This window comes from Pogona vitticeps, chromosome 3, assembly GCF_051106095.1.
Source record: "Pogona vitticeps strain Pit_001003342236 chromosome 3, PviZW2.1, whole genome shotgun sequence".
NCBI lineage: Eukaryota > Metazoa > Chordata > Lepidosauria > Squamata > Agamidae > Pogona > Pogona vitticeps.
Window position 1 is genome coordinate 18,842,152 of NC_135785.1, and position 25,771 is coordinate 18,867,922.

General features: G+C 41.9%; 1 protein-coding gene and 1 long non-coding RNA gene across 5 annotated transcripts in view; one reads left to right on the plus strand and one right to left on the minus strand.

The window, feature by feature from the left end:
• The window catches only part of GOLIM4 (golgi integral membrane protein 4), a 70,162-nt gene extending 50,536 nt beyond the window's left edge, over positions 1–19,626 (plus strand). For all 4 annotated transcript variants that reach the window (XM_072996166.2, XM_078389679.1, XM_078389678.1 and 1 more), the window contains 7 exons: positions 538–776; positions 1,695–1,774; positions 2,532–2,650; positions 6,141–6,308; positions 10,522–10,590; positions 13,477–13,557; positions 17,993–19,626. In XM_072996166.2, coding sequence (XP_072852267.2) covers positions 538–776; positions 1,695–1,774; positions 2,532–2,650; positions 6,141–6,308; positions 10,522–10,590; positions 13,477–13,557; positions 17,993–18,151 — 915 coding nt within the window. In that variant the 3' untranslated portion in view covers positions 18,152–19,626. The remainder of the gene's footprint in view (positions 1–537; positions 777–1,694; positions 1,775–2,531; positions 2,651–6,140; positions 6,309–10,521; positions 10,591–13,476; positions 13,558–17,992) is intronic.
• Positions 16,245–18,461, minus strand: LOC144587942 (uncharacterized). The gene is made up of 2 exons (XR_013543211.1): positions 16,727–18,461; positions 16,245–16,373 (listed from the first exon to the last, which is right to left on the minus strand). It is a non-coding gene; the product is annotated as an uncharacterized LOC144587942 (long non-coding RNA).
• Positions 19,627–25,771: the final 6,145 nt, after the last annotated feature.

Consider the following 25,771-nt stretch of genomic DNA (forward strand, 5'->3'; position numbering starts at 1 on the left):
TTTCCATAGACAAGCAGAATACAAATCAAATTAAATTAATAGGTAACGAATAGGGCGTGCAGCTGCTGGATTGTTCAGAGGCTGGAAGTTCGATTCCCTACTGTGGAAAAGAGCCGGCTTGTGTGGCCTCTGACAAGCTGCACAGTGCCCCCAGAATAAGGGAATATTAAACCACTTCTGAGTACTCAGTGCTAGCAGACCATGGAAAGGGTAGCGCATGATGATGATGGTGGTGGCAGCGGTGACATACGGGGACCTTTTTTGAAAAGAGCCAGTGAGTAGGCTCTCCTTGATCCCGCCTTCACCAACCTGCCTGTGATAAAGAAAGGAGAGATTGCCATTGTGATTAAAATGTATAAATATCTTCTTTTCCCATCCTACAGAATGGCAGAGACTTAAAAATATCAGTCTGTTATACAGTGCTGAGAAAGGCAATCTGTTTTCTCTCCTGTTTTCCCACCTAAGAGGGAGGGGGGTTATGGTCTCCCCTCCATGATTCTTGGTTTGCTTAAGGAGTACTGTTGTGTCTTCCACTAGGAACCATCAACAGTGAAGACTGGAACAAGGCACAAGTCCGCCTATGAAGAGCAGCTGGAGCAGCAGAGGCTGGCTGCCCAAAGAGCAGAAGAAGCCAATCGCCTCCGAGAACATCAGGAGTCTCTGCATCAGGGGAGGCTGCAGGAGCACTTGCTACGACAGCAGCAGCTTCAGGAAAGAGAGCTGGCGCTACGGAGGCAGGCCGAGCAAGACGAAGAGCAATTTAAACACCGCCTAAGGTTAGTGCTAAAATAAGCTTCGGAGCTATCGCCTGAAAAACAAGGGTAATGTCTTAGACTTGGGAAATTCTGGTGTTGTCAGGACCTTCTAGAATTCTGGTCCTTTGTTGTTGTTGATCCATTGCCATCACAGAGTTTGGCTTGGAGGTGCGATTTGAGATGTAGCATACGGTTGTGCTGGTCGATACCTTTTCCCAATTTAGGTAAAGGTAAAGGTTCCCCTTGACAATTTTTTGTCCAGTCGGTTCGACTCTAGGGGGCGGTGCTCATCCCCGTTTCCAAGCCATAGAGCCAGCGTTTGTCTGAAGACAATCTTCCGTGGTCACATGGCCAGTGCGACTTAGACACGGAACGCTGTTACCTTCCCACCGAGGTGGTCCCTATTGATCTACTTGCATTTGCATGCTTTCGAACCGCTAGGTTGGCGGGAGCTGGGACAAGCGACGGGAGCTCACTCCGTCGCGTGGATTTGATCTTATGACTGCTTGGTCTTCTGACCCTGCAGCAGAGGCTTCTGCGGTTTAGCCCACAGCGCCACCACGTCCCCATTTACTGCCAAGTAATTCATGCAATAGTGACATTGCAGTATCATGGAATGTCTAAGATTAACACAGATAATCATCTGAACAATAGTGCGCTTTGACAGCCATTTCTTAAACACCATTCATAGTGGGCACATTACAAACCATGGTTGTTCAGATTCCCTCCTTTGTTGTGTATATATTCATACATGTTGGGGGAGTTGCTAGTGTACCTCTTGCCAGATACTCATAGCAAATGTTCCATTTCTTCCTTCCTTTATGGGAACTTATTTGCTCCAAAGCAAAAAGGAAAAAGGTACTAGTATTAATCTCCATGTTTTCCTACCATATGTATTTCGTGTGAGTCTGCATTGATGTATTCATATAACCTTTACAGCCATCAGTCCCATTACGATAACCTGGATCAGGATATTGTTCAAGGAGAAGAACAAGGTGCTCAGGAGGAAGATGAAGACAGTAAGTGATATTTTTCCTCCTCCTCTGAACTTTCCTTAATATAACACTATGTTATTGAAAATACACTTTGAAAAGCACTTTTGGGCCATATATCCACACTTAGCTTGGTTTATCACCAAACTTGATAGTTGCTGGTCAGTGACTGTGATTTATCCATGCATGAAAAATTGTCTTCTGTTGGAAGAGCTCTCAGTAGAGATGGGCACAAACCCCAGTTTGGAAGTTCATGCTGGTTCGTATGCACAGCACCATAGATGCCACACATTCCCTTCACCTGCCTCCCTGGTCAGTGGCACATGCCTCTCCTCTTCCTTTTCAGCTGTTCAACCAGTCCCTCAGCCTCCTTGGCTGAGTCGTCAATCAGCTAAGGAAGTGGGGCAAGGAATCCTGTGCTCCTGCCAGAGACTTTGAACAGCCGAAGAGGAGGAGGAGAGGAGCGCGTGCATGCTGGCTGGTGGGTGAGGGACCCAGCTGGAGAGGCAGCTGTGGTGCCGCTTGTATGAACTGGCACGAACCTCTGAACTGAGGAGTTTGTGTCCATCTCTAGCTCTCAGATTTGCTCTGGCTCAATATGTGAGAGGTGTTCATTTTGTGATTTGCAAATATTATGCTTAACCTGTGATACTCTTTCAAAATGTGGAAAGGAAAGGAAGGCATAGTGAATGAATGACCTGAATTGCTTGATTATAATTTTAACCTTCCAAATCACTACAGTTCTCTGTGCAGTTTACAAGTACATTAAAATTATTTTTATCAGATTATGAGCGGCAGAACCAGCATCCAGATGAAAGAGAGGAAGAAGACCATAACAATGCAAATGAGCAACAGGATCATGATCTTGACCATCAGGCAGTGAACGAGCAGAATGAGGAACCGGTGAGTGGCAAAGGAAACATTCTGGTATTTATAACAGCTTTGTGGCAGATATGATTTCAGTCTAGCTGAGACTGATACCTTCCAGATGTGGCATATTGCAGTGCCACAATTCCTGACTGATGTCTATGTTGGCGGAAGTTGTAGCCTAAAACATTGGAATGGGCTGGGTGACCTGAATTTGAACTAGGATAATAATCACAGAATCATATAATACTGTACTGAAGTTTGAAGGGGCCTATAAGGCCATCAATTCCAACCCCCTGCTCGATGTAGGAAGGCAGATCAAAGGATGTCTGCCAGACGTTTTTCTTGAATGCCTCTAGTGGAGCACTCACCACCTCTTAAGATACCGTATTTTTCCATGTATAATATGCCCCCACATATAAGATGCCCCTCATTTTTCTAACCCAAAATTTCTTTCTTCCCAGAAAAGTACTTTTCCCCTCCACAGTGCTTTCCCCTTCTTCACAGAAAGTGGAAGGGGAAAGCAGGAATCAAAGTGCTTTGATCCCTCCCCCACAACCCTCAATTTTTAATCTAAATATTTTAGAGAAAAGTATCATCTTATACACGGAAAAATGCAGTAATTGGTCCCAGTGTCGTACTGCATTAACTGTTAGGAAGTTTTTCCTGATACTCAGTTGAAATATGGCTTCCTGTAATTGCATTCAACACAACTTTAGGAGCATAGGAAGCTGGTGATCTTCAGATGTCTCCAGGAGCCGGCCAGGACTGCAGTCTTTGTCTGCTCAAAAACAAAGGAAATGATGTCACCAGCAGCCAGTGATGGATTGGTACTAATGAAAGAGTTCCTGTTTTGGTTTTGGGACACGTGCAACATCATCTCATTGTATGCACCCTGAAAAAGTAAAATAAACTATTGGCAGCTTGCTGCTGCCCATGATGTCATTCCAGTGCAGGGATTCCTATAAAACAGAATACTGGCCATCGTTTTGTGTATTGGAATGAATCCAGTTGATTTGGATTCAAAATGAGGTTGGTAGAATGGGTGTCTAACATTGTGGAGCCGGTGTTATTTTTTTATATCCTTTTTCTCCAAAAGCATCATAATCATTGTTGTTCGCAATTTCTGTGCCATTTAACAAGCACTATGCAAAGAAGATAAAAGCAATGACAACATTAGTATGCAGCATGTTAAATAATGCTCAATTAAAACAATAAACTAAAAGCTTTAAAATCGGAGGCTCAAGACACAAAGTTGAATTAGCACAGTCAGTCAAACAGTGTGAAGAAATCTGAACGTAGACTTTAATGACAATCAAAATTGCAGGTAGACATCCATGTGTCGCTGTTGTCTACATCGCACATGGTTAACTTGTTGTACTGCAGCCAGAACTGTGCTCATGACCTGGGGTTCATGCCCAGGTAGCCGGTTCAAGGTTGACTCGGCCTTCTATCCTTCCAAGGTCAGTAAAATGAGTACCCACCTCGCTGGGGGGGGGGCAATGTGTAGCCTGCATAATTAACTTGTAAGCCTCCCAGAGAGTGCTTGAAGCACTATGGGGCGGTCTATAAGCAGCAAGCAGCAGCACATATATTATAAAGTCCAGAATCTATTAAGGAAGAGAGGGTTGGCCTTTTTCCTTCCACATTGCAATGTCAGTAGTTTAGCCACCATAAGGGCATGAAGAATCTGTTTCCATTAACTGTTGGTTAATTTCCACAAAGGGACGTGGTGATGCTGCGGGTTAAACCTCAGGAGTCTCTGTGCTGCAAGGTTGGAAGACCAGCAGTTGTAAGATCAAATCCACGCGACAGAGTGAGCTCCCATCGCTTGTTCCAGCTCCTGTCAACCTAGCAGTTCGAAAGCAATCAAATGCAAGTAGATAAATAGGTACCACCTCAGTGGGAAGGTAACGGCATTCCATGTCTAGTTGCGCTGGCCATGTGACCACGGAAACTGTCTTCGGACAAACGCTGGCTCCATGGCTTGGAAACAGGGATGAGCACCGCGCCCTAGAGTCGGACACGACCGGACTAAATGTCAAGGGGAACCTTTACCTTTACCTAATTTCCACAAAACAGATGGATAGCTTAGCAAAATATGTACAACCACAAGATTCAGAAATGCTTCAGTGCAAAATTAATAAGGCGGAAATCCTGTAGTAAGTTGCAGCCAGAGTAGGTCCACTGAATCATTACCACTTATATAGGTGCTCATTCATTGAATCCCCACTGATACAATGGGCCTGTTCTAGCTACAACTTACTACTGGATTTCAACCAGAAAGTAGTACATTTTATACAAAAAAGAAGCTACAGCCAGATGTAACCAGAGCGTGTATTTAAGACAGGCTCCAAATGTATTGCATTGGCAACAATTAGCAGCTTTTCTCAAGTTTGTAGTGAACAGTTGCTATGATGCCTAGTGTACTATGAAACATTGTTTTCTGAGATAGAGGAACTGAGATAGAGGAACTCCTCCTTCTTCTCCCACCCAGGTCTCAGTAATGCATTCCAGGTCAGCCCCCTCATCCAAAATTAAATCATGGATGAAGGCAGTCTTGTTTTTTGCTGACCTGGCATTTACCAACAGTACCATGTAGCCCAGGGGCGTGGCTGATATGGTCACCTGGTACCGTTTGGCTGGAAGTAGAGCTAGAAAGGGGGATAGGTGTAAGGTATCTAACCTCCGTTCTCCTACACGGGCATGCTCTACTCCCACCTCCATATCTTCCCCTGCCATATATAGTTTCTATTGGTTGCCCCAGAGACACCCCCAGCCCCAAAACCCTGTTTCCCAGCTTATTCCCCAGCCAGTTACCTCAGGGAATCTGGCAGCCCAGCCACAGTCCCACTGCCTCTCACACAGTGACCTGTAGACGGCAGATGTTATTCGGATCCCCTGAGCACAGGAATGCTAGTCCTAGTTAGAAAATGGATAAGATAAATCATCCTGACTAATTAGTGGATCCAAAGTAAAAAAATCCTCTATCAATCCATACGTGCTACAGGAAAGGCTTCTTCATAATTTTCAATTCTGGATGGCCCCATAAAGTTGATTTAGAATACATGAATCAAACACTAATCTAGCTACACAAACTGTAAGCTAGCTCGGCATTAACATTTCCTTTCTGGTGTGTGGAGCAGACTCTGCCTTCTAAAGATGTCTTCAGTGAAGCTGAATGTTCTCTGCTTGTTGACTCCGTTATTTCGTGATGGGTTGTCATGCTATTTGCTGTTGTGTTCATCCTTTCTACATTTCGCTGCTACATGCATTGAGTTCCCCAAGTGGAAGAAATGCAAGATTAAACATTTATGCAATAAACAAATAAATGTAAATTTGTTCAGTCAGGTTTTTCTTGCAGTGAAGGAATCATCAGAAACATGCATTTCAATTGTACTTCCTTCTGAAAACCTTGAGCAAATAGAAGGATGAACCTGAGTGCAAGGTGACATTGGTTAGCGTTGAAGTGAAAGGCACGTTGTTGTTGAAATCCTTTTGACTTCTTATGTTTTTTCAAATGCAGAAGGAAGCTGGGGATGATGTCAATCCAGCCGATGATCCCAACAATCAGGGAGAAGATGAATTCGAAGAAGCAGAACAAGAGAGAGAAGAGAATTTACCTGATGAAAATCAGCAGCTAAAACCAAATAACGCAAAGCAAGAGAATCCTGACATGGATGAGCACTTAGTGGTGAGTTTAGAAAAGATTATGGTTGTAAATCGTGCATTGGCCTGACGGTGCTGCTTGGAGTATTCTAGGGAGTTGTTCTCCAAAAAAGTAACTTCTTCAAGTTCTGGTCTTGTATATATGAGAGATGCATTACAAAACCATGGTTAAACATCACCTCACACAATGCTTCACAACAGAAGGCCATTCCTGTTTGTCCTGTGTTCCCATGGACTGTTGCTGGAAATCAGCCTTTCCCAATTTGTATGTCTTCTGTGGAGCTGGCTGGATAGCTCAGTGGTTTAAGTATCTGTGGAGCTAGAGGTGGAGTTTGATTCTCCACTGTACTTCCTGTGCGTAGAGCCAGCCTGTGTAGTCATAGGCAAGCTACACAGTTCCAGGCTGCCCCTAGAAGAATGGAATGGTAAACCCCTTCTTAGTACTTTCTTCCTAGAAAACCCTGAAAAAAGTCACCGTAAGTTAGAATTGAATTGATGGCACAGGATGATGGTCCTTAGTGTTCTATGACTTCTTTGCCTTCCTTTCAATTGGACAGAGAGTTTCTGAAGTTTTAAAATCGGTGCATACGAAGGTTGGTGCTTATGATTTATTTCTTATATTTATCCAATCAACAAAGGAAAATAAAAGCTACAGCAAATTACACATACACCGTAGTTTGTAGGTAGATGAAAAATCCCAATTAGAAGACATTCAAATTGCTTATCTCTGAATGCTGCCGTGTCACATAGTACATCTGGTAATCTAGAATTGTTGAAGGACAAAATCTGGATGAGAAGAATTTCATACACCTTTCTACTTATTTGATAGGTGTGTATTCATCATTTTAGAAATACATAATCCATTGATGAATTGCATAGGGATATGAGATGTCACACCTTCCTTCAAATATGTTACTTTTGTTGGTGTAAATTCAACATTCAATAGCCCATAAAGGTTTGAGATTCCTGTAAAGAAATGTAGTTTATTTATTATGTGCCTCATCCTTTTCCCCTCTGGCATAGTCGCAGGGATGAGATTTGAAACATGTCTTTGTTTTCAGCTAAGTGAATTTGTAGTTTTGTCTGTATTGAGAATTACAGTTGTTATTCCTGTGGCTTTTACATACTAGCTAGGATTATGGTTTGATTTGGACTTATTTGGGGAAAAAAATAGCTTATATTAACCATATCCAGCTTTGAACAAAATGATTAACTGTGGTTAAATGAAGTCACAAATGGATTCTTCCAGTCTCCGCAACAGGAAAAAAATGGGGGAGCATCATAGAGAGTGCATGGGCCTGAAGGTTGTTTATATAGCAGTAACCTAGCTAGAGTGAGAAACCTCTTTCATCTCAAAGGCCAAATTCATTTTGAGATGCTTTCAGCTCCATTTCGCTGGTAGACAGAGCGAAAGGAAGAAGGGTGAAACCAAGAAAAACAGAAATACTAGAATGTTTTAGATTAAACTTCTTATTGACAGTGAGCAAGCGGTGGTAAAGTGTGGGAAAACAACCTGTAAAGATCTTGTTGCTCTATTGTCTCTGCAGAATGCAAACAGTAACTTTCAGTGCCTTCTCACTGTCAATTAAAGAGTCCCTGCAGAGATTGTGCCACCCTCTCAATTCTCAGTAGTGACTTGTTAATTGCCAGCTAGAATCAACTGAACGTTCATGCTGTTTGCCTGTGGTTTGCCATTCACGTGTGTAAACAGAGCAACAGGATTTCAGCTGAAACCACCAAACAATAGTATCAGAGAGAAGAGGGTGCAGCCTCAAGGGCCAAGGTTCCCCACCACTGGTTCGGGCTTATGCTTGTGTGGCAATCCCGTAGCAATTTTTGACTATTAAAGTGTTTTCTCCGTAGGCTCCCAAAGGCTTCCCCAAGGCAAAAGGGAGCCCCAGGAAGCCTCAGAAGCCAAAATTAGGAGATATGAAGCATTGTTGTTGTTTAGTCGTTAAGTTGTGTCCGACTCTTTGTGACCCCATGGACCAGAGCACACCAGGCCCTCCTGTCTTCCACTGCCTCCCGGAGTTGGGTCAAATTCATGTTGGTAACTTTGGTGACACTGTCCAGCCATCTCATCCTCTGTCGTCCCCTTCTCCTCTTGCCTTCACACTTTACCAACATCAGGGGTTTTTCCAGGGAGTCTTCTCTTCTCATGAGATGGCCAAAGTATTGGAGCCTCAGCTTCAGGATCTGTCCTTCCAGTGAGCACTCAAAGTTGATTTCCTTCAAAATGGATACATCTGATCTCCTTGTATTCCTGGGGACTCTCAAGAGTCTCCTCCAGCACCACAATTCAAAAGCATCAATTCTTCGATGGTCAGCCTTCTTTATGGTCCAGCTCGCACTTCTGTACATTGCTATTGGAAAAACCATAGTTTTGACGATGCGGACCTTTGTCGGCAAGGTGATGTCTCTGCTTTTTAGGATGCTGTCTAAGTTTGTCATTGCTTTCCTCCCAAGAAACAGGCATCTTTTAATTTCGTGGCCGCTGTCACCATCTGCAGTGATCATGGAGCCCAAGAAAGTAAAATCTGTCACTGCCAGGAAGCATTACATTAATTTAAATTAATTATTTCCAGCTCCCAGATCCTGTTTATGCTGGTATAACTACACTGACAAGATTTTACTCACAAAATATTTTTATTTTGAACAGTTTTAAGTGTGTTACATTTTAAATGCTTGACTCTGAAGACAAGCATCATAGTTAGATTTCTTCAGGATGTTTTTTCCACTGGGTGTTTTTTGTTTGTTTTTTTTTTAAATTTGTTAAAACACAGAATGGTTTATTACAGTCAACAGACCAGAATACAAACAAACAAAAATCCATACATATTACAGAACTATAGAAATCAGATAGAAAAATATTAATATTAATACAGCCCCTGGGAGCCTTCATGAGCACCAAGCATTTGTCTTCTTATTCCTGTTGCATCTGATAAAAATGTAGCCACACCAAGTGACACAATTGTTTCTCTGTTTAACAACAAGTATATAGAATAGAACTGAGCAGATCTGCTGGGTAATCAATAAAAGAGCAATCATCAACTATTTCTTTAGTTTCCTTTGAAAATGGCTAGAGAATAAATACAATCCAAACACCTATAAAACATAAGTGGCTTTTTAGAAATAACAGCAAGAAATATAGCTCAGCTTATCAAATAGCTTTTAAAGATTGCTGTTCTAAGTTCTCTCCTGATTTTTTTTAAAAAAAGCTAGCAGCTACACATAACGTGCAGTAATAGAGGTCTTTGGGAGAGAGATGTGTAAGAGAGCTCTGAATATCTGAACACTTGGGTTTTGTATGCGAAATTCTGTTTTGGGAGTGTTCAGAATCAAAAGTGTTCAAAGTAAAAACCTAGAAAATCATAGAAACCATCTTGGATATGATATAGACATAACATCAGTCAATTTTGTAGCCTTCGTTAACAGTTACAGAGTGCATTATAGGATAGTTGTTCCTCTGTTTTCTTGGGTGCAGACTTCTCTCTCTATGTAAAAGCAGCGAAGTGTTGTCTCATTAGCAAACTAGCTCTCCTTTCTAGATGAAATTCTTAATGAATTTTCAATGCCCTCGATGAATTTTTAGAAGAGTGGTGAAAACAGAGCTGTTTCAGGGCACACCCCTAAATAAGATCTCTTCAAGACTACAGTGGTGCCTCATAAGATGTTAATTCGTTCTGCGAAAAGCGTCTTGTGAAAACAGTGTCTTGCGAAACGCAGTTCCCCATTGGAATGCATTGAAATCTATTTAATGCATTCCAATGGGGAAAAATTGTCGTTTTGCGAATACTGTCCATAGAAAACATCGTCTTGCGATCGAAAAAACCAATCGTCTTGCAGTTTAATCGTCCTGCAGGGCAATTGTCTTGCAAGGCACCACTGTATATTCCTATAAACACTTCCTTGTGATATGGGGTATACATTACATTACAAGCTGTTGCTCCTATACCGATGTCCAAAGGGATAGGCAACCCATGACTGGAGGTGAGCACCCCACTCTGAAACTTTGGGGGAAGGCATCCTCTGCTGATCCTAAAGCCACCCTGTTCAGAGGCCTTTTGAAATCACCTGCCATCCCCTAATGTTAGAGAGAGAAGGTTCTGTCTTCAAGGAAGAAGACTCCCTCAGCCCCTGTGGAAACTTAGGTTCATTAAATCCTTGATTTGGGGGTCCTTCTGTTTGGAGAGATGACAAGGGGCTGGTGTTGATGGGTGTGTCTGTTTTGTTTACAGATGGTAGGCAACCCTGATCAGCAAGAAGACACTGTTGATGAGCAGTACCAGGAAGAGGGAGAAGAGGAGGTAAATAACTCTTCCCTTAGCCTAATGTACTTCACAGAATTGTTGTGAGGATAACATGGAGAAGTGTAGGGAAAGCTGTTTTCACCCTGAGCTCCCTGAGGGAACAGAAGGATAGAATCATAATATAAAAGTAAGATAAAAACAAACAGCAAAGGAGCAATTTCCAAGTCTTAACAAATTTCCACATTTTTGAATCTGGAAAGAACATCTGTGAGTATCATGTGTAGTTCATGCTAAAGATATCGTCATCATCATTATAATCATCTAAGGACTGCAGAGCTGGAACTGAAGAACACTACTCACTCAGTTGCTAATTCTTTTCAGTTAGATTGTCTTGACAACATGGTGCACTTTGATGAGGATTTTTAAGCCTTGTGAGATTCCTCACCTCCAGCTAAGAGCAAGGTCCCTATAATGTCAACAAAACATAGCTATCAAGGGCTAGACCTTTCTGCTTAGGAAACAGCAGGACACACACATAGAACAAGCAAAACAAGAAAGAGGCAGACAACCTATCAACTGCTTAAAATTGTTGTATGTCTACAAATACACCGTTTTTCATTTCATCTTCTGCTGGTGGGGAGAAATTTATGCCGCAGTGTCTGACTTTCTCATCCTACTCCAGCGCTTCTGAGGGGTGAGACTTTGGGACCTCCAACTTTTTAAAACTTCTCTGTCTCTTCCCTTCCCAGTCCAGGTTTCTACCAGATAGAGGACATAATGTTACAGGCACAAAAGCCTCTGCAGATCACCCAGTTGGAGCCTCGTTTTCCACCCTCCTGACCAGCAGGGCTGTGCATTTCCTTAAGGGCCAGTTTTCTTGTTCAATACTGCTGGTGTCTGGATTCGAAAGAACATTTGCAGCTTCTCACTTCTTTTCTCAGCCTCTGTCCTAGATACAGGGAAGACCACATCACCGCACCACCACTGCTCTACAGGCAAGGTTTCCTACTGAGAGAATACCAGAGAGGTCTCAGGAGCATGGGCTTGGTGTTGGCGAAGTGGCTGGCGGCTTTTAGTTTTAAGTTCCTGGAGAAAGGAATGAGATGTAGCAGACAAAGAGCAGTTGCTAGAGCAACAGTTTGGAGCCTTAGCTCTGCTTGTCTTGCATGCAGAGAGCCAGAGAAGTGAAGCATTTGATCCCCACACAAGCTCTTGTGAGGAGTGGCAGGGGCTAGCTAACCTTTGTTTCCCTGTAGATGAGTAGCAGTGTGTGTGTGTGCAAAACCCCACTGGGTTTCCCGGCGTCCAAGACACAGGCTGGAGATGTCTGCCAGTCAAGCAGCTGCTGGTTTTTCTTTTCAACCCGATACCAGCAGCTGGGGTGCCCTGCTGCTTGGAAGACAGGACTCCCACTGATATGTTGTGTGCCATTAGCATCACTGTCTTTGTCAGTTAGAAAACCTGGATGGAGAAGGGAGGTGAGGAAGACATTTTAAAGAGGTGAGTACAGAAAGGTGGTCCCCTCTGGAGGGCCCGGGAAGGTGGGCTTCTGGGCCTAAGCTTCTTATTGTCGGAGGGGAGTGTTAAATGAAATATGCAGGATATATCTGTTGACATTTAAAGCAGCCAATGCATTGTCTGCTTCTTCCTTCTCTGTTCTTCCCTTCATGTGTGCTTTGTTACTTAAGGAGAAGAGAACACTAGTTTAATTTCAGAAGTGCAGAGCCAGAAGGCACCCTATGGATCATTGGGTCCAGACCCTGTCAAGGAGGCACAGTAGGGAATTTAACTCCCAACGTCTGGCTCTGCAGCCAGATACTTAAACGACTGAGCTAAGCATTTACTTCTTTCAGCTTTTGTATAAGAGATCATTGCTGCAAATGCAAGAACTGAATTAGGAAGACCTAGAACATCCTTGCTATCCACACTAGCAAGAAGAAGGTGGTTTCTCTTCCCCACTAATGGCTGCAGATGTGAGGCAAGTGAGGACTTACATCCCAAACCCATGCTTGCCAAGTTGGTAGCCTGCATGGACAGAGTTCCTACTCTAATCCTCTGAAGATGCCAGCTGCAGAGACTGCCGAAACATCAGGAAGAACAACCTTCAGAACACGGCCAAAGAGCCTGAAAAACCCACAACAACCCTCACCTCTGGCTATTGGAACAGTTTCAAAAGCACTCTATGAGCAATTGTTTTGAAAGTCTGGGAGAAGCAACGGGCTTCTGTCTTTCAGCAGCCTATTGTGTAGGGTTGAAGAGAGGGTCATAGAGAAGGAGAGAAAGAAAGAGATGACAGCCTGAGGATCTCTGGCTCTAACTCCCATCATTACAAGATGATTCCACCTTTCAGCATTCCTGAGAAAAGCATGCCTGTGATGGAATAAAAGGTTGTAGACATGTAATAAAGCAGATAATACTCTCTTCATGCCAAAGCACTCTCCTTAAAAGGTTGAAAGAACTGAGCATGTTTATTGTTGAGAAAAGGAAGACTGAGAGGAGATATGACAGCACTTTCAAATACTTGAAAGGTAGTCATAGAGAAGGGAGGGCAGGATTGCTTCTGCATCATCCCAGAGTGAAGGACATGTAATAATGGACTCAAGGTACAGGAAGACAGATTTAGGTTGCATATCAGGAAAAACCTCTTAACTGTTAGAGCAGTACAACGATGGAACTAATTACCTTGGGAGGTGGTGAACACTCCAAAGCTAGAGGCATTCAATAGAAAATTGTACGGCTATTTGTCAGATCTGCTTGGATTTGTATTCCTGCATTGGGCAGGGGACTTGATGGCCTTATAGGTCCCTTCAATTCAGGTATTATATGATTCTATAAAAAGCAACTGTTTTCCTCCCCTTTTTCATATTGTAAGGAGATGTCTCACATGTAGCTTTTGAGAGGACCTTGCTTTCTTCCACAACTGGGTATGTTTGTTTCTTACAGGCCCAGGGAGATTTGACTGAGGAGAAGAAGCAGGAGCTGGAACACAATGGAGAAGAGCCATATGGTGAAAACGATGAAAACGTAGGGATTGCTTCGTGACCTGGGTGGGCATGGGAGATTCAGCCAGCCAAGGAGGCACTATTGTGGGAAATGAGTCCTTTTTTCTTTGGTCGGTGCATCTTCTGTTGGCTGTCTTTGTTACTGTCTTTTCTGCTGAGACTTGAGAGATTAAGTTAAAGTTTAAGGTGGTAATTTTATTTTTCACATTCCCCTGAAACTGATCCTACTTGATAGCATCTTTCACTTCAATAGGAATACCTTTCTAACTTGGAGGTTTTTAGTATCAATCATCTAACATTTGGTTCAACCCTGTGATTCAGGGAGTTATGTCAAATAGTATTGACATATTACTGGCAGCATCGGAAGCTATTTCCAAGCAACAGATGGAATCCTTTTGACACTTTGTGTATAGTTTGTATGACTTTGTTGTGGGGACCTGTGGTGAATTTCTAAGGTGCTGGGATTAATCCCAGTGACAGAGTCAGGCATGTGACCAGGCACATGGCCAAGATCCACCCTGACAACTCATCATTTGGCATCATTTAACTGCAGCAGGTTGCACAAACATTATGCAAAAATGAACATGATTTATTTATTTATTTATTTATTTATTTATTTATTTATTTATTTATTTATTTATTTATTTATTTATTTATTTATTTATTTGATTTATACCCCACCTATCTGGCCCACCGGGCCACTCTAGGTGGCTTCCAATATAAAATCAGATAATAAAAACATAGGCAAATACATAATAATCAAACAACAACAGCAGTAAAATAAAGAAGGAAAAGTAAGAGAGAAAACAAGAATTGGCTGGAGGGAAGGCCTGGATAAACAGCCATGTTTTTAGTTGGGTTTTAAAGATGCCCAGCGTGGGGGTTGCATGAATCTCCGGAGGGAGATTGTTCCAGAGGCGAGGAGCCACCGCCGAGAAGGCCCGGTTTCGTTTTTTCTCCTTCTGGGCCTCTCTCGGTGTCAGGCTCCTCAGCCTCACCTCCTGACTCGCGCGGGTGTTATAAATTTAACAAAGGTCAAGAACCAGAAAAAATGGAGGGCATCTGCATGCAACAGGGACACAAACATATATAAAATACAAATCATTCTATAAATGCACAAAACCTGTTATCTGTGGGGGCAGTATTACAAGTTGTGCTTGTATTTATAATCTTATGGGCGACAACAGTAAAACACACTTTGTTTATATCATGTTCAGGCATTTTTAAAGCATCATTTTATTGCAAGAGTAGCAACACAGAATCATAATAATATGAAAACTGACTGTCAAGAAAAGCCTAGTCCTTTATTAAAAACAAGCTCTCAGCAGTTGGAATTGCCTCAGGCTCACCCCCATGTGTCTGCAGTGTGAACACTTGTAAATGTTGCAGGCACTGGCTGATTACCTCACTGCTGTTCCTTCTGCTTCTCCCCCCATCTGTTGTGAAGCAAAGCATCTTGCAGTTACTTCACCTACATTGGGCCTTTGAAGGCCTGTAGGGGTCTTGATGGGGCCACTAGCAAGTGGGCATATGAATGCTGGACTCCCCTCATCTCATTCAAAGGAGTTCACTTCCTCTTAACTTTTTCTCCTATTGTATGTGAGTCCTTCAGGTGAGCAACAGGCAGCAGGACACCTTTCCTCAACAGGAGAGTGGGGGGAAATGGTAGTGCTTGGAGAGTCGAATGTCAGGGAAGACCCTGCAGGGGAGGGAATTGGTGTTGGCATATGTTAACCAGTGGCACTTGTATACATTGTCACTCTGACCTGAAACTCTGTGTGTGCATGTGTGTGTGCATGTGCACGTGTGCGGTTTCCTGGACTGTACATTGGAAAAATTACAGTTAGGTCCGGAAATAATTGGGACATTGACACAATTTTTGTAATTCTGGCTCTGTACCCCACCACAATGGATTTGAAGTGAAACAACCAAGATGGAATTGAACTGCAAACTTTCATCTTTAATTCAAGGGACTGAACAAAAATATCGTATGAAATGTTTAGGAATTGCAACCATTTTCATAAACAGTCCTCTTATTTCAGAGGCTCAAATGTAATTGGACAAATTAATCAAAATAAAATGTTCATCTTTAATACTTTCTTGAGAATCCTTTGCAGTCAATGACTGCCTGAAGTCCGGAACGCAAGGGCATCACCGGACACTGGGCTTCCTCCTTTGTGATATTTTGCTAGGTCTTTACTGCAGCTGCCTTCAGTTGTTGTTCGTTCATGGGTCTATCCACCTTAGGTTTTGTCTACAGCAAGTGAAATGCATGCTTGATTGGATTGAGATCAGGTGATTGATTCAGCCATTGCAGAATATTCTCCTTTCTTTGCCTTAAAAAAACTCCTGGCTTGCTTTTGCAGTAGGGTTTGGGTCATTGTCTGTCTGTAAAGTGAAGTGCCATCCAGTCAACTTCACTGAAATTGGCTGAATCTGAGCAGACAGTATATCCCTATACAGTTCAGGAATTCATCTGGCTGCTTGTGTCTTCTGTCACATGATCAGTAAACACTAGTGACCCAGTACCATTGGAGGACATGCATGCTCATGCCATCCCCCTGCCTCCACTGTGTTTTACAGATGATGTGGTATGCTTCAGTTCATGACCCATTGCAACCCTTCTCCATACTTTTTTCTTCCCATCATTCTGGTACAGCTTGATCTTAATTTTATCTGTCCAAAGGATGCTGTTCCAGAACTGGCTGGTTTTTAAAGATTTTGGGGTTTTGTTTTGTTTTGTTTTGTTTTTGGCAAAATCTAATCTGTGGTGAACCCTCTGTATTTGCTCTTGTGAAGTCTTTTCTTTATGGTAGACCTGGATAATGAGATCCCTACCTTCTGGAGGGACGTGGTGGCGCTGCGGGCTAAACCGCAGAAGGCTGTGCTGCAGGGTCAGAAGACCAAGCAGTTGTAAGATCGAATCCACGTGACGGAGTGAGCTCCCGTCGCTTGTCCCAGCTCCCGCCAACCTAGCGGTTCGAAAGCATGCAAATGCAAGTAGATTAATAGGTACCACCTCGGTGGGAAGGTAACAGCGTTCCGTGTCTAAGTCACACTGGCCATGTGACCACGGAAGATTGTCTTCGGACAAAAATGCTGGCTCTATGGCTTAGAAACGGGGATGAGCACCGCCCCCTAGAGTCGAACACGACTGGACAAAAATTGTCAAGGGGAACCTTTACCTTTACCTTCTGGAGAGTGTTCTTCATATGGCTGGATGTTGTGAAGGGGTTTTTCTTTGCCATGGAAAGGATCCTGCGTTCATCTGCCTCTGTTGTTTTCCGTGGATATCCCGGCCTTTTTGTATTGCAGAGCTCACCAGTGTGTTCTGCTTTTCTCAGAATGTACCAAACTGTTGGTTTGGCCACTCCCAATGTCCCTGCTATCTCTCCATCCTTTCCTTTCCTTTTTTGCAGCTTGAGGATGGCCTGTTTCACTTGCATTGAGAGCATCTTTGAACGCATGTTGTGGGTTTACAGCAGCAGCTTCCAAATGTAAACGCCATACCTGGAATCAATTCCAGACCTTTTACCTGATTCATTCATGATGAAATAATGAAGAAATATTCCACACATGTCCATGGAACAGCTTTTTAATCAGTTGTCCAGTTATTTTTGGTACCTTGAAAAAGAAATTTACGTGTAATTCCTAAACCCTTCCTCCAATTTTGGATGTGAGTACTTTCAAATTAAAATTGAGAGACTGCACTTTAAACTCGTATACATTATTTACCCATAACTCGAATTTATTTTGGTAAAATAACAAAAATGTGTCAATGTCCAGTTATTTCCAGACCAAATTGTAATTCTTTGGACTGGGCATGGAATGCCTTCTAAATGAGTAGGCTATTATTTCTCTGTTTGTGGCTGAAATGGAGATCCTGCCTGGTGCAAGACTAAGGAGCAAGTGGCACTCCTTTCATTGCCACAGATTACCCTGTGACACATCGGAGACTTTTAGCTGCCACTTAGAGACCTTGTCGATATCCTTGAGTATTTGACCTGTGTCAAATAATACCTGATCACTTGACTAAACTTAATGGGTGAACTACCAAGAAACACCTCAAGCTTAATTCTGGCTTTTAAAAAATGTCTAGCAAAAGAACTGAAGAAGCTTTAGGGTTCTTCTGTAGTTAGCACAGTATGTCACTCCAGCTGTTTTCTCATGCTTCTGTGCTCGCACTTCGCCGGCAAGTTATACCCAGAGGACACAGCTAGGCTGCTACTTGAGTTCAAGGCTTTACTAATCATAGAATTTGAACAGCCAAAAGCAGCATAACATATTTTCCCCATACTCTGCTAACACTTCTGACCCTGTAGTGTTGATCTATTTTGTTGTTAACAGCTGCTTCAAAAATCCACGGTAGAATTTTACCCACGAAGTATGTGTTGTTGGTTTTTTTGCTGTCGACAAAGTCTGAATATTTCCCCCCCCTTTCCCCCAATGCTTTCCAGGCTGAAGAGAAAATCAGTGAAGGGGCTGATCAAGACCAAGAAATCCAAGAAGAAAACCATCAAAAAGAAGGTCATGATGAAAATTATGAAGAGGAGGAAGAAGAGGAGGAAGAAGCTGGTGCTGGGGCAGCAAAAGGCCATAGACGTGGGGAAATGTGATTCTTGGGCTACTTGTCTCCTCTATGGAAACATAAATTGTATAGATGCTCTAGAAGGACACAGGGAACCTTTAAAAATGAATTTATATATTTTTTAAAATTTTTCTATTGGTTATTCTTATGCATTTATATGAATACAGTATTTTACCCTAGCCTTCCTTTTATAGAAGATTTATGTGACAAATAGAATACTGGAGGGTTTTTTTTAATCTTCCCCCCTTAATTTTTATAATGGTCCTTTAAAAAAAAAAAAAGTTGAGTGTGCGTTTCAGCATAAGTCGGTGCAGTCAGATGGTGGGGAAGGTGCATGTCTCATTGCACCAGAAAGGGTTGCTTTGCAGGGAATGCTCTTCCTTAAAGTAACCTTTCCATCTGTTGAGGAACTGCTTCAGCCCAGCCCCAAAAAAGCCCCCAAAAGATCCAGCTTGGGTACAGATCACAAGTGGGCTGGAGTGTTGTGTGATTGCCAGGAAATGGATTGCACTACAGATGATCTAAAATGTGATCTATTTCTCTGTGTGATCGCAACCCTTAGTTTGGGTGATCGGCCTTCAATGTCAGGTGCATTATTTGGAGAGGAAAAAAGCAACAAAACGAGTGCCTAAGCTTTGGTGTTTGGGGTAAGGCTGGATTATACCTTGCGCCCATGTCTCGGTCTGATAATTTGATATGCATTCTGGAACTCCATCTATGCATTCTGAATATGAGTCTATGGAACTGTCCTTTCTGGTGCCTTATCAAGTATTCATTTTGACTGGAATGAATGTAGCTTGGATGTTGTCTGCACAAAGAACACCTGGCAGCTGATGTTCCCTCTGAACCACCATGTCAAAAATGGCAATGTTTCAAGACCTATGTTTCATATCCGTAGGAACAAAGGATGCCATCTTACCCTTGGCTCACTTAACCCAGTATTGCCACTCTGGTTGGCCGCAGCCTTCCATGGTTTCAGGCAGAAGTCTTTCCCAGGCCTTCCTGGAGGTGGGCGGAATTGAATCTGAGTACTTCTGCAGGCAAAGCCTGGCTCCACTGCTGAACAAAAACACAGAACTACACTGATTTGCTTGTGTAGGTCATCCAAAGCTAGTTGTTCCCCACCCTCCTGGGAAGCTGTCCTTTGATTAGGGTTGATCCAGATAATTGACCCCATCCATGCAGTTATAGTATTGGACACACTGTGGGGCATTTGTTGTACCGTAAGGCAGTGGTCCCTAACCTTGGGCCTCCAGATGTTCTGCTGGGCAGGATTTCTGGGAGTTGAAGTCCAAGAACATCTGGAGGCCCAAGGTTGGGGACCACTGCCTTAAGGTATGGCAGTGACATATTAATGAATGGTATCAAACGGGGGAAAATACTTTATTCCACTTCAAATGTAGAGATCAATTTTAAAAAAATCTATTTTTTTGACAGGCCTTTTGAATTTCTCCATATCCCCCCTATTCCTTCTAGGTCAAAATAAATAAACAGATAAGCTGCTTTCCTGTCTAGTTTGCTTGCCATAGGCCACCGCAGTACTGAAAGTTTAAAACATGTTTTTTGGGGATTTTTTCTTTGTTAAAGCATGATATTTGGTGTTGGTTTTGGTTATTGCTGCTGCGTGTGGTTTGTTTTATGTGGTATTTCTCTTAAGGGCCAAAGGATAGTGTGTTAAGGGCTGAAGTAACATGAGCTCATCTCTGTAATTATTGCACCAGCCTTGTCAAGTAGACCAGTAGTATTTCAAATGGAGGATGTTTAAGATTTGGAGGAGTTGTCTGGCCACAGGCTGCCGAGAGAACCATTGCAACTTGAGGGCCATTGTATAAATTCTTACCTTCCTCCCTCTTCCAATGTGGACTGTATCATAGTCATTGTGTCTACAGACTCTGCACTGATGTAAACTGTAGTTTGCTCCTGACTAAGATTTAAAATCTACATGAAACCGTAAGCCTATCCTAGTCCCTTGTAGTCAGTAGCTGAATGTTGAGTCGGCCCTTACAGAAATCTCATTGATTCAATGGGTCTGTTCCAGTTGATCTTCTAATATAATTCAGGCCACAGTTTCAAACCTTGGTTAGCCAGGTTGTACTTCAGAAAGGAGCTTGTTTGATCAGAGCGCTACATGCTTTAAAGAAGAGAAAAGAAATTGGGGAACTGCATGCAAATTTAAAAGTTCAATTTCTGGTGCTTTTGCAGGCAATGATAGGAGATTATGGTTCTCTCAAATAAAATTTAGTATTTGATTCAGCAGTAGAACACAAAGATTGTAGAGAAAAAAGTAATCTGACACTATAGGATTTGTAAATACTCTGTTCAGTATACCAGGTAGGTATTAGAAATTATTTTGTGTAGAAAAGTAGCCATCACTTAGGCCTAACAGACAGGGCTGTCTTTGTCCTAACCATGGGATGCTTCCTGAGCAAGTGGAAAGGCTCTTACAAATAAATTAAGAGCTAAAGTGTAAATTGGACACTGTCTGTCTGGCTTAGTTGAAGTAAAGAACACTCCCTTAATTGCCCTTTTTCATTGATATACACGGTTTTGGTGAGATGCTTTGACAAGGAATTTTTACGTATTGTGACATTCCCTATACACAGGTGAGAGCAAGATATGGAGGGTTTTGTGTTGTCTTTTTGTCAAAAGTTTGCACAAGTGGTCTCTGTGTAAAAATGAGAAGCAAAATAATGACTGGTTGATGGCTTTAAAACGAACAACCCTTTCCACACTTCTCATCCTTAAAAATCTATGCAGGCATCCTCATTTTGGGCAACGTGTGTTATTCGAGTTGAAGCCGTATTTGTGCTGTTCTGCTTAATTTGTGCAAGCATGCCTTTGGGTTCTTCTCTGTCAAGAGTGTGAAGAAATATGCTGCTCCCTTGTGGGGTATGAAGGGCCATGTTGTGGTTTCTAGTCTTTGTGCTCATTGGAAAACAAGTGATGATTTACATCCCTAGTGGAAGATAAATTATTTTGTGTACACCACTTGATTTTAGGATGAAAAGCACATTGAGGCCATATGTTGTGTGGTTGAATGGAGGATGTCTGTGTTGTTCATCTAATGATAAACGGTCTTTAACATGTCCTACAGATATGCATGAATGCCTCAGGTGGAGGGGGAAAATCCCTGTATCTTAATTGTGATACATGTTACTGCTGGTGGATTCCTGAGCACCCTGAGCATCTGGTGACTTCTATGCTCCCTGTGGCAGAATAATCTGCTCCACAAACTCTATAGTGATCAGATTGCCCAAGGCAATGGCTGATGTGTTTTCTTAGGAAATGTGCCACATGTGGTCATTCGTTGTACTGTAAGGTTTTGCCAGGAGTGTCAGGTGCATGGAACAAAATACTAGCCCTGGGTGACGGTTCAGTGGCCTGTGTAGAATATAGGGTGCTGGTCTGTTTCCATTATGGAAAATAAATCCCAAAACTCTGTTCTTTGGACTGGTTGACAGCCAAACCCATATGTGTGGATGACTCAGTGGGTGATGTTCTTAAAGTATCTGAGGACCTGTTTTAATTTCTGTGATCATGATGAATTCAGCCTTCTTGCTGGATCGAGTTTGGTCTGTGGACAGAATGGTTTCTGTATAACTTTTGGATGATTCTCTGCTCCCAGAAAAGTCAAGGATGCATCATGATGTAGCAGTTTTGACCTTGATAGTTAATCTACAGATGAGCCCAGGACAACATTGAAAGTGTTGAAATCTCAGATACCTCTGCACTGATTGGAGATCTTGTAGATGATGAACAAGGTTTCAGTTGCAGATGGATCATGATCAGAAAACTTCAACTGCACTTGCACAGGCTAGCCACAAAAAAACTTCCAGAACTTTTATTAGAGTCATAAAGCATTCTTCCATCAAGTGAAGAATTAATTGGTTTCTTATATTTATAGCTTACCTTTCCTCTACCGAACTCAAGGCCAGGCACTTGCCTCTGCACAACAACCGTGAGAAGTGAGCTGGGCTGTGAAAAGTGACTAGCCCAAAGTCGCTCATTGAGCTTTTATGGTTGAGCAAAGACATGAATATGGGTCTCTCCAGTTCTAGTCCAGCGTGCTCTCGTCCATGCGGTCACGAAGAGTCGGACATGACTAAACGACTAAACAACAAAAGTTCTAGTCAAACGTTTTAACCATTATACCACTTTGGCTTTCTTTCCAGTGTATTCCACACAGGAAACAAAATAAGTGTCTTTTCAGTGATGAAAAAATCTCCAAACACTGCTTTCTCAGTTTAAGAAACCATGTAAGATCCATGATGGAAGTTTGCTCTTACTTTTACATTTTAATATGAGTGTAATATAGGTAATTTTTGTATTACCTGCATGATAATTTGTTTTCATAGAGGTTCTGAGTTTTTTCTTTATACAATTTTTTTTTAAAAAAAGAGGTGATCTCCTTTTAATCTTTCATTAGACTGTGCGTGCAAATTCATGGGGTTTTCTAATTGCCACAGTGAGGGTTTGTCTTATGTTTTGAAGAGAAGCTATCCCTGTTTACATATATACTGTAAAGTGTATAATATGTACATAATCTTTGGAATACAAATATTTTGATACATTTTTGTGTGTTTTTAAAGCCATGGGGTAGTATTTAATTATTTTGAGGTATATTTGAGGGCTATGAATAAAAGGTAAAATTTAAAATACCAATTGAGTCTGCAGCATTTATTTTCAGATGGTGGCAGCTCTTGTTTGTGCATCGTCTGAGTGAATGGATAAAAATAATAGCTAAGGAACACCTTTATATAAACATGTAACCTCCCCTCTCAGAAATTCTGGGAAGCTGTTAGCCCCTGCCTATAAGCTGGAAAGTGTTGAGAGGCCTAGCTGGTGATGAGAAATGTGTAGATTTGAGTGGATTTCCACTTCACAGACAAGACAATGAGGATGCTGAGTAAAGGACAGCGTGTTAGGGAGAATGAAGGCTCTTAGAAGGCATTATCTGAAGGATACACAGTGAAAATCTCAAACATGGCCTTCAGTAAGAAAAGGATATGATCTCAGAGGGAGCCCAGCTAAGGAAGTTAAGGGGAGAGGAAGTCCTGAATGTGAGAGAAAAATAAAGTACAGACTGGTGGTTTCCGAGAACAGGTAAGCTGTGTATTGTAAGGTGGTGAGGAATTTGAGGGTACATTCAAGAGGTTAGAGAGAAATGGGATGAAAACACCATACAGGGTTGGCAAGAGTTCCCTTACAGAGATTTTCTTAGCTAATGGAAAGTTGACCAAGAAGCCATTAAAGGTGATTGTTTTATTTCATGTGCCAATCCTTCCAATCTAATAGTGTGCGAAATATTGTATTGTGGTTTGCTTAGTTCTCATTCATTGCAGTGGGTCAACTGAAATAAATTTGAATCTTACTCAGTATAAATTATTTTCATTAATGGCTCCCAGATATTGAGTGATTCATTCAATATGGTTGAGATTTTTTCCCCAATTCTGAATGTGCATTTTAGAAAGCTGGTTATATAATAGATACATTTGTATTTTGACAATTAAAATACCTACAGATACGTTAGGAGCCAGACATTGAAAGCAGTCGAACAGCAAGATCAAACACTTCTCTTAATTTGCATGACATAGTGTGACTTCAAACAACTTTCATGGAATGAATTCGGTATTATTTTTTGGCTGGCTCAGTTTTAGAATCATATTCTTAAGGCAGCATTGCTCTTTTTTTTTAAAGAGAGAATAAAAAGAAATGTGCCTTCTATATCAAATCAAAATGCAAAATTACATATTTATTGGACACCATCACTGGGTCTTAACCGAATCTTAGACGGTAAAAGAAGTCTTATATTAAATATAAAAAAATTCCAGCTGCTGAAAACAAAAAGTTGAGCAGATATAGAGAGCTCAGCTGGGAGAAGGATATTAATCTTAAAACCTCAACTACCAGCTGTTAATAATAATATGTGCTGTCAAGTCAATTCTGACTTATGGCAACTCTTCAGAGATAGACAGTACTCAGAAGTGGTTTACCATTCCCTTCTGGGGACATCCTGGGACTGCGTCTTGTATAAGGCACAAGTAGGGACAGACTTCAAACTTCCAACCTTTGCCTTCACAGCCAGATACCTAAACTGCTGAGTTATCCAGACATAGGCTGCATGAATTGGATGGGAGGAACACATCCTTTTAAATTATTGAATGCTTCTATAGCTGCATAACATTCTGCTGCTAACATCTCTAATCAAGCAGGTTTTAATGTTTATAGAACCTGTTCCATCACTGACTGAAATCCTGCTGCTTAGCTTCTTAAGATGACTTACTTTAACATATTAAGTCGCAACTAGAATACATCCATTTGAATCAATAGAACATATGGAAAAATCCCTTCTAATGTGACTGATTACACTAAGCAGTAGGATTTCAGCCTATACAGCATTTAGCCAAAGTAACATGCACATTTAATAGTAGATTAAAACTTAATATTTTTGTAAATTATTTTAAGCTGGTGCTCATCATTATGTTTCTGTAGTACAGCCCAATAAGCCATGATAACTGGACACCATTGACACCAATGGCATTCTTATACCTCTGTCTGTTAAAAAAAGCAATTATGTTGTCAAATGGAGACTGCAATCAAGAAATCAGAAGGAGACAGAGACTTGGAAGGGTAGCAATGAAAAAACTGGAAAAGATCATCAAGTGTAAGAATGTGTTATTGGAGACCAAGACTAAGATAATCTAAACTCCTGTATTTCCGATCAACATGTGTGGGTGTGAAAGCTGATGGTAAAAAAAAACTGATTTGTTTGTAATGTGATGCTGGAGGAGAGCTCTAGTTCCTTCATTGCTGCTCTTCTGAGTCTAGGTCTTCTGATTCCTATGATATAGCTCAGACTAGAAATGATTTATATATATATAATATATAATATATATACTGTATTTTTCGCACCGTAAGACGCACTTTTTTTCCAAAAAAAATTGGGGGAAAAGTGTACGTGTCTTATGGAGCAAAATTCCCAGATTATTTTTTCTTGTTTTCTTCGCCTAAAAAATTGGTGCATCTTATGGAGAGGTGCGTCTTAGTAGTAGGCATCCTTCAGTCTCGAAAGACTATGGTATCGTGCTCTGTATGGAGGACTTGGAACAGCGTCTAGTGTGGCTGAGGAGGCCAATTCGAGAGTGACAATCCCTTCCACACTGGAGACAAATCCAATCTGTCCCCTGTCCAGCTCCCTGGTTTTGCTTCCTTTGTGACTTCCTCTTTGCCTCAGCCTGCTGGACAAGGGTCTCTTCAAATTGGGAGAGGCCGTGATGTACTGCCTGCCTCCAGGCTGAACGATCAGATGTCAGAGTTTCCCATCTGTTGAGGTCTATTCCTAAGGCCTTCAGATCCCGCTTGCAGATGTCCTTGTATCGCAGCTGTGGTCTCCCTCTGGGGCGATTTCTCTGCACTAATTCTCCATATAGGAGATCCTTTGGAATCCGACCATCAGCCATTCTCACAACGTGCCCAAGCCAGCGTAGACGTCGCTGTTTCAGTAATGTATGCATGCTGAAAATTCCAGCTCGTTCTAGGACTACTCTATTTGGAACTCTGTCCTGCCAGGTGATACCAAAAATCCGTCGTAGGCAACGCATATGGAAGGTGTTCAGCTTCCTCTCCTGCCGGGCACAAAGTGTCCAGG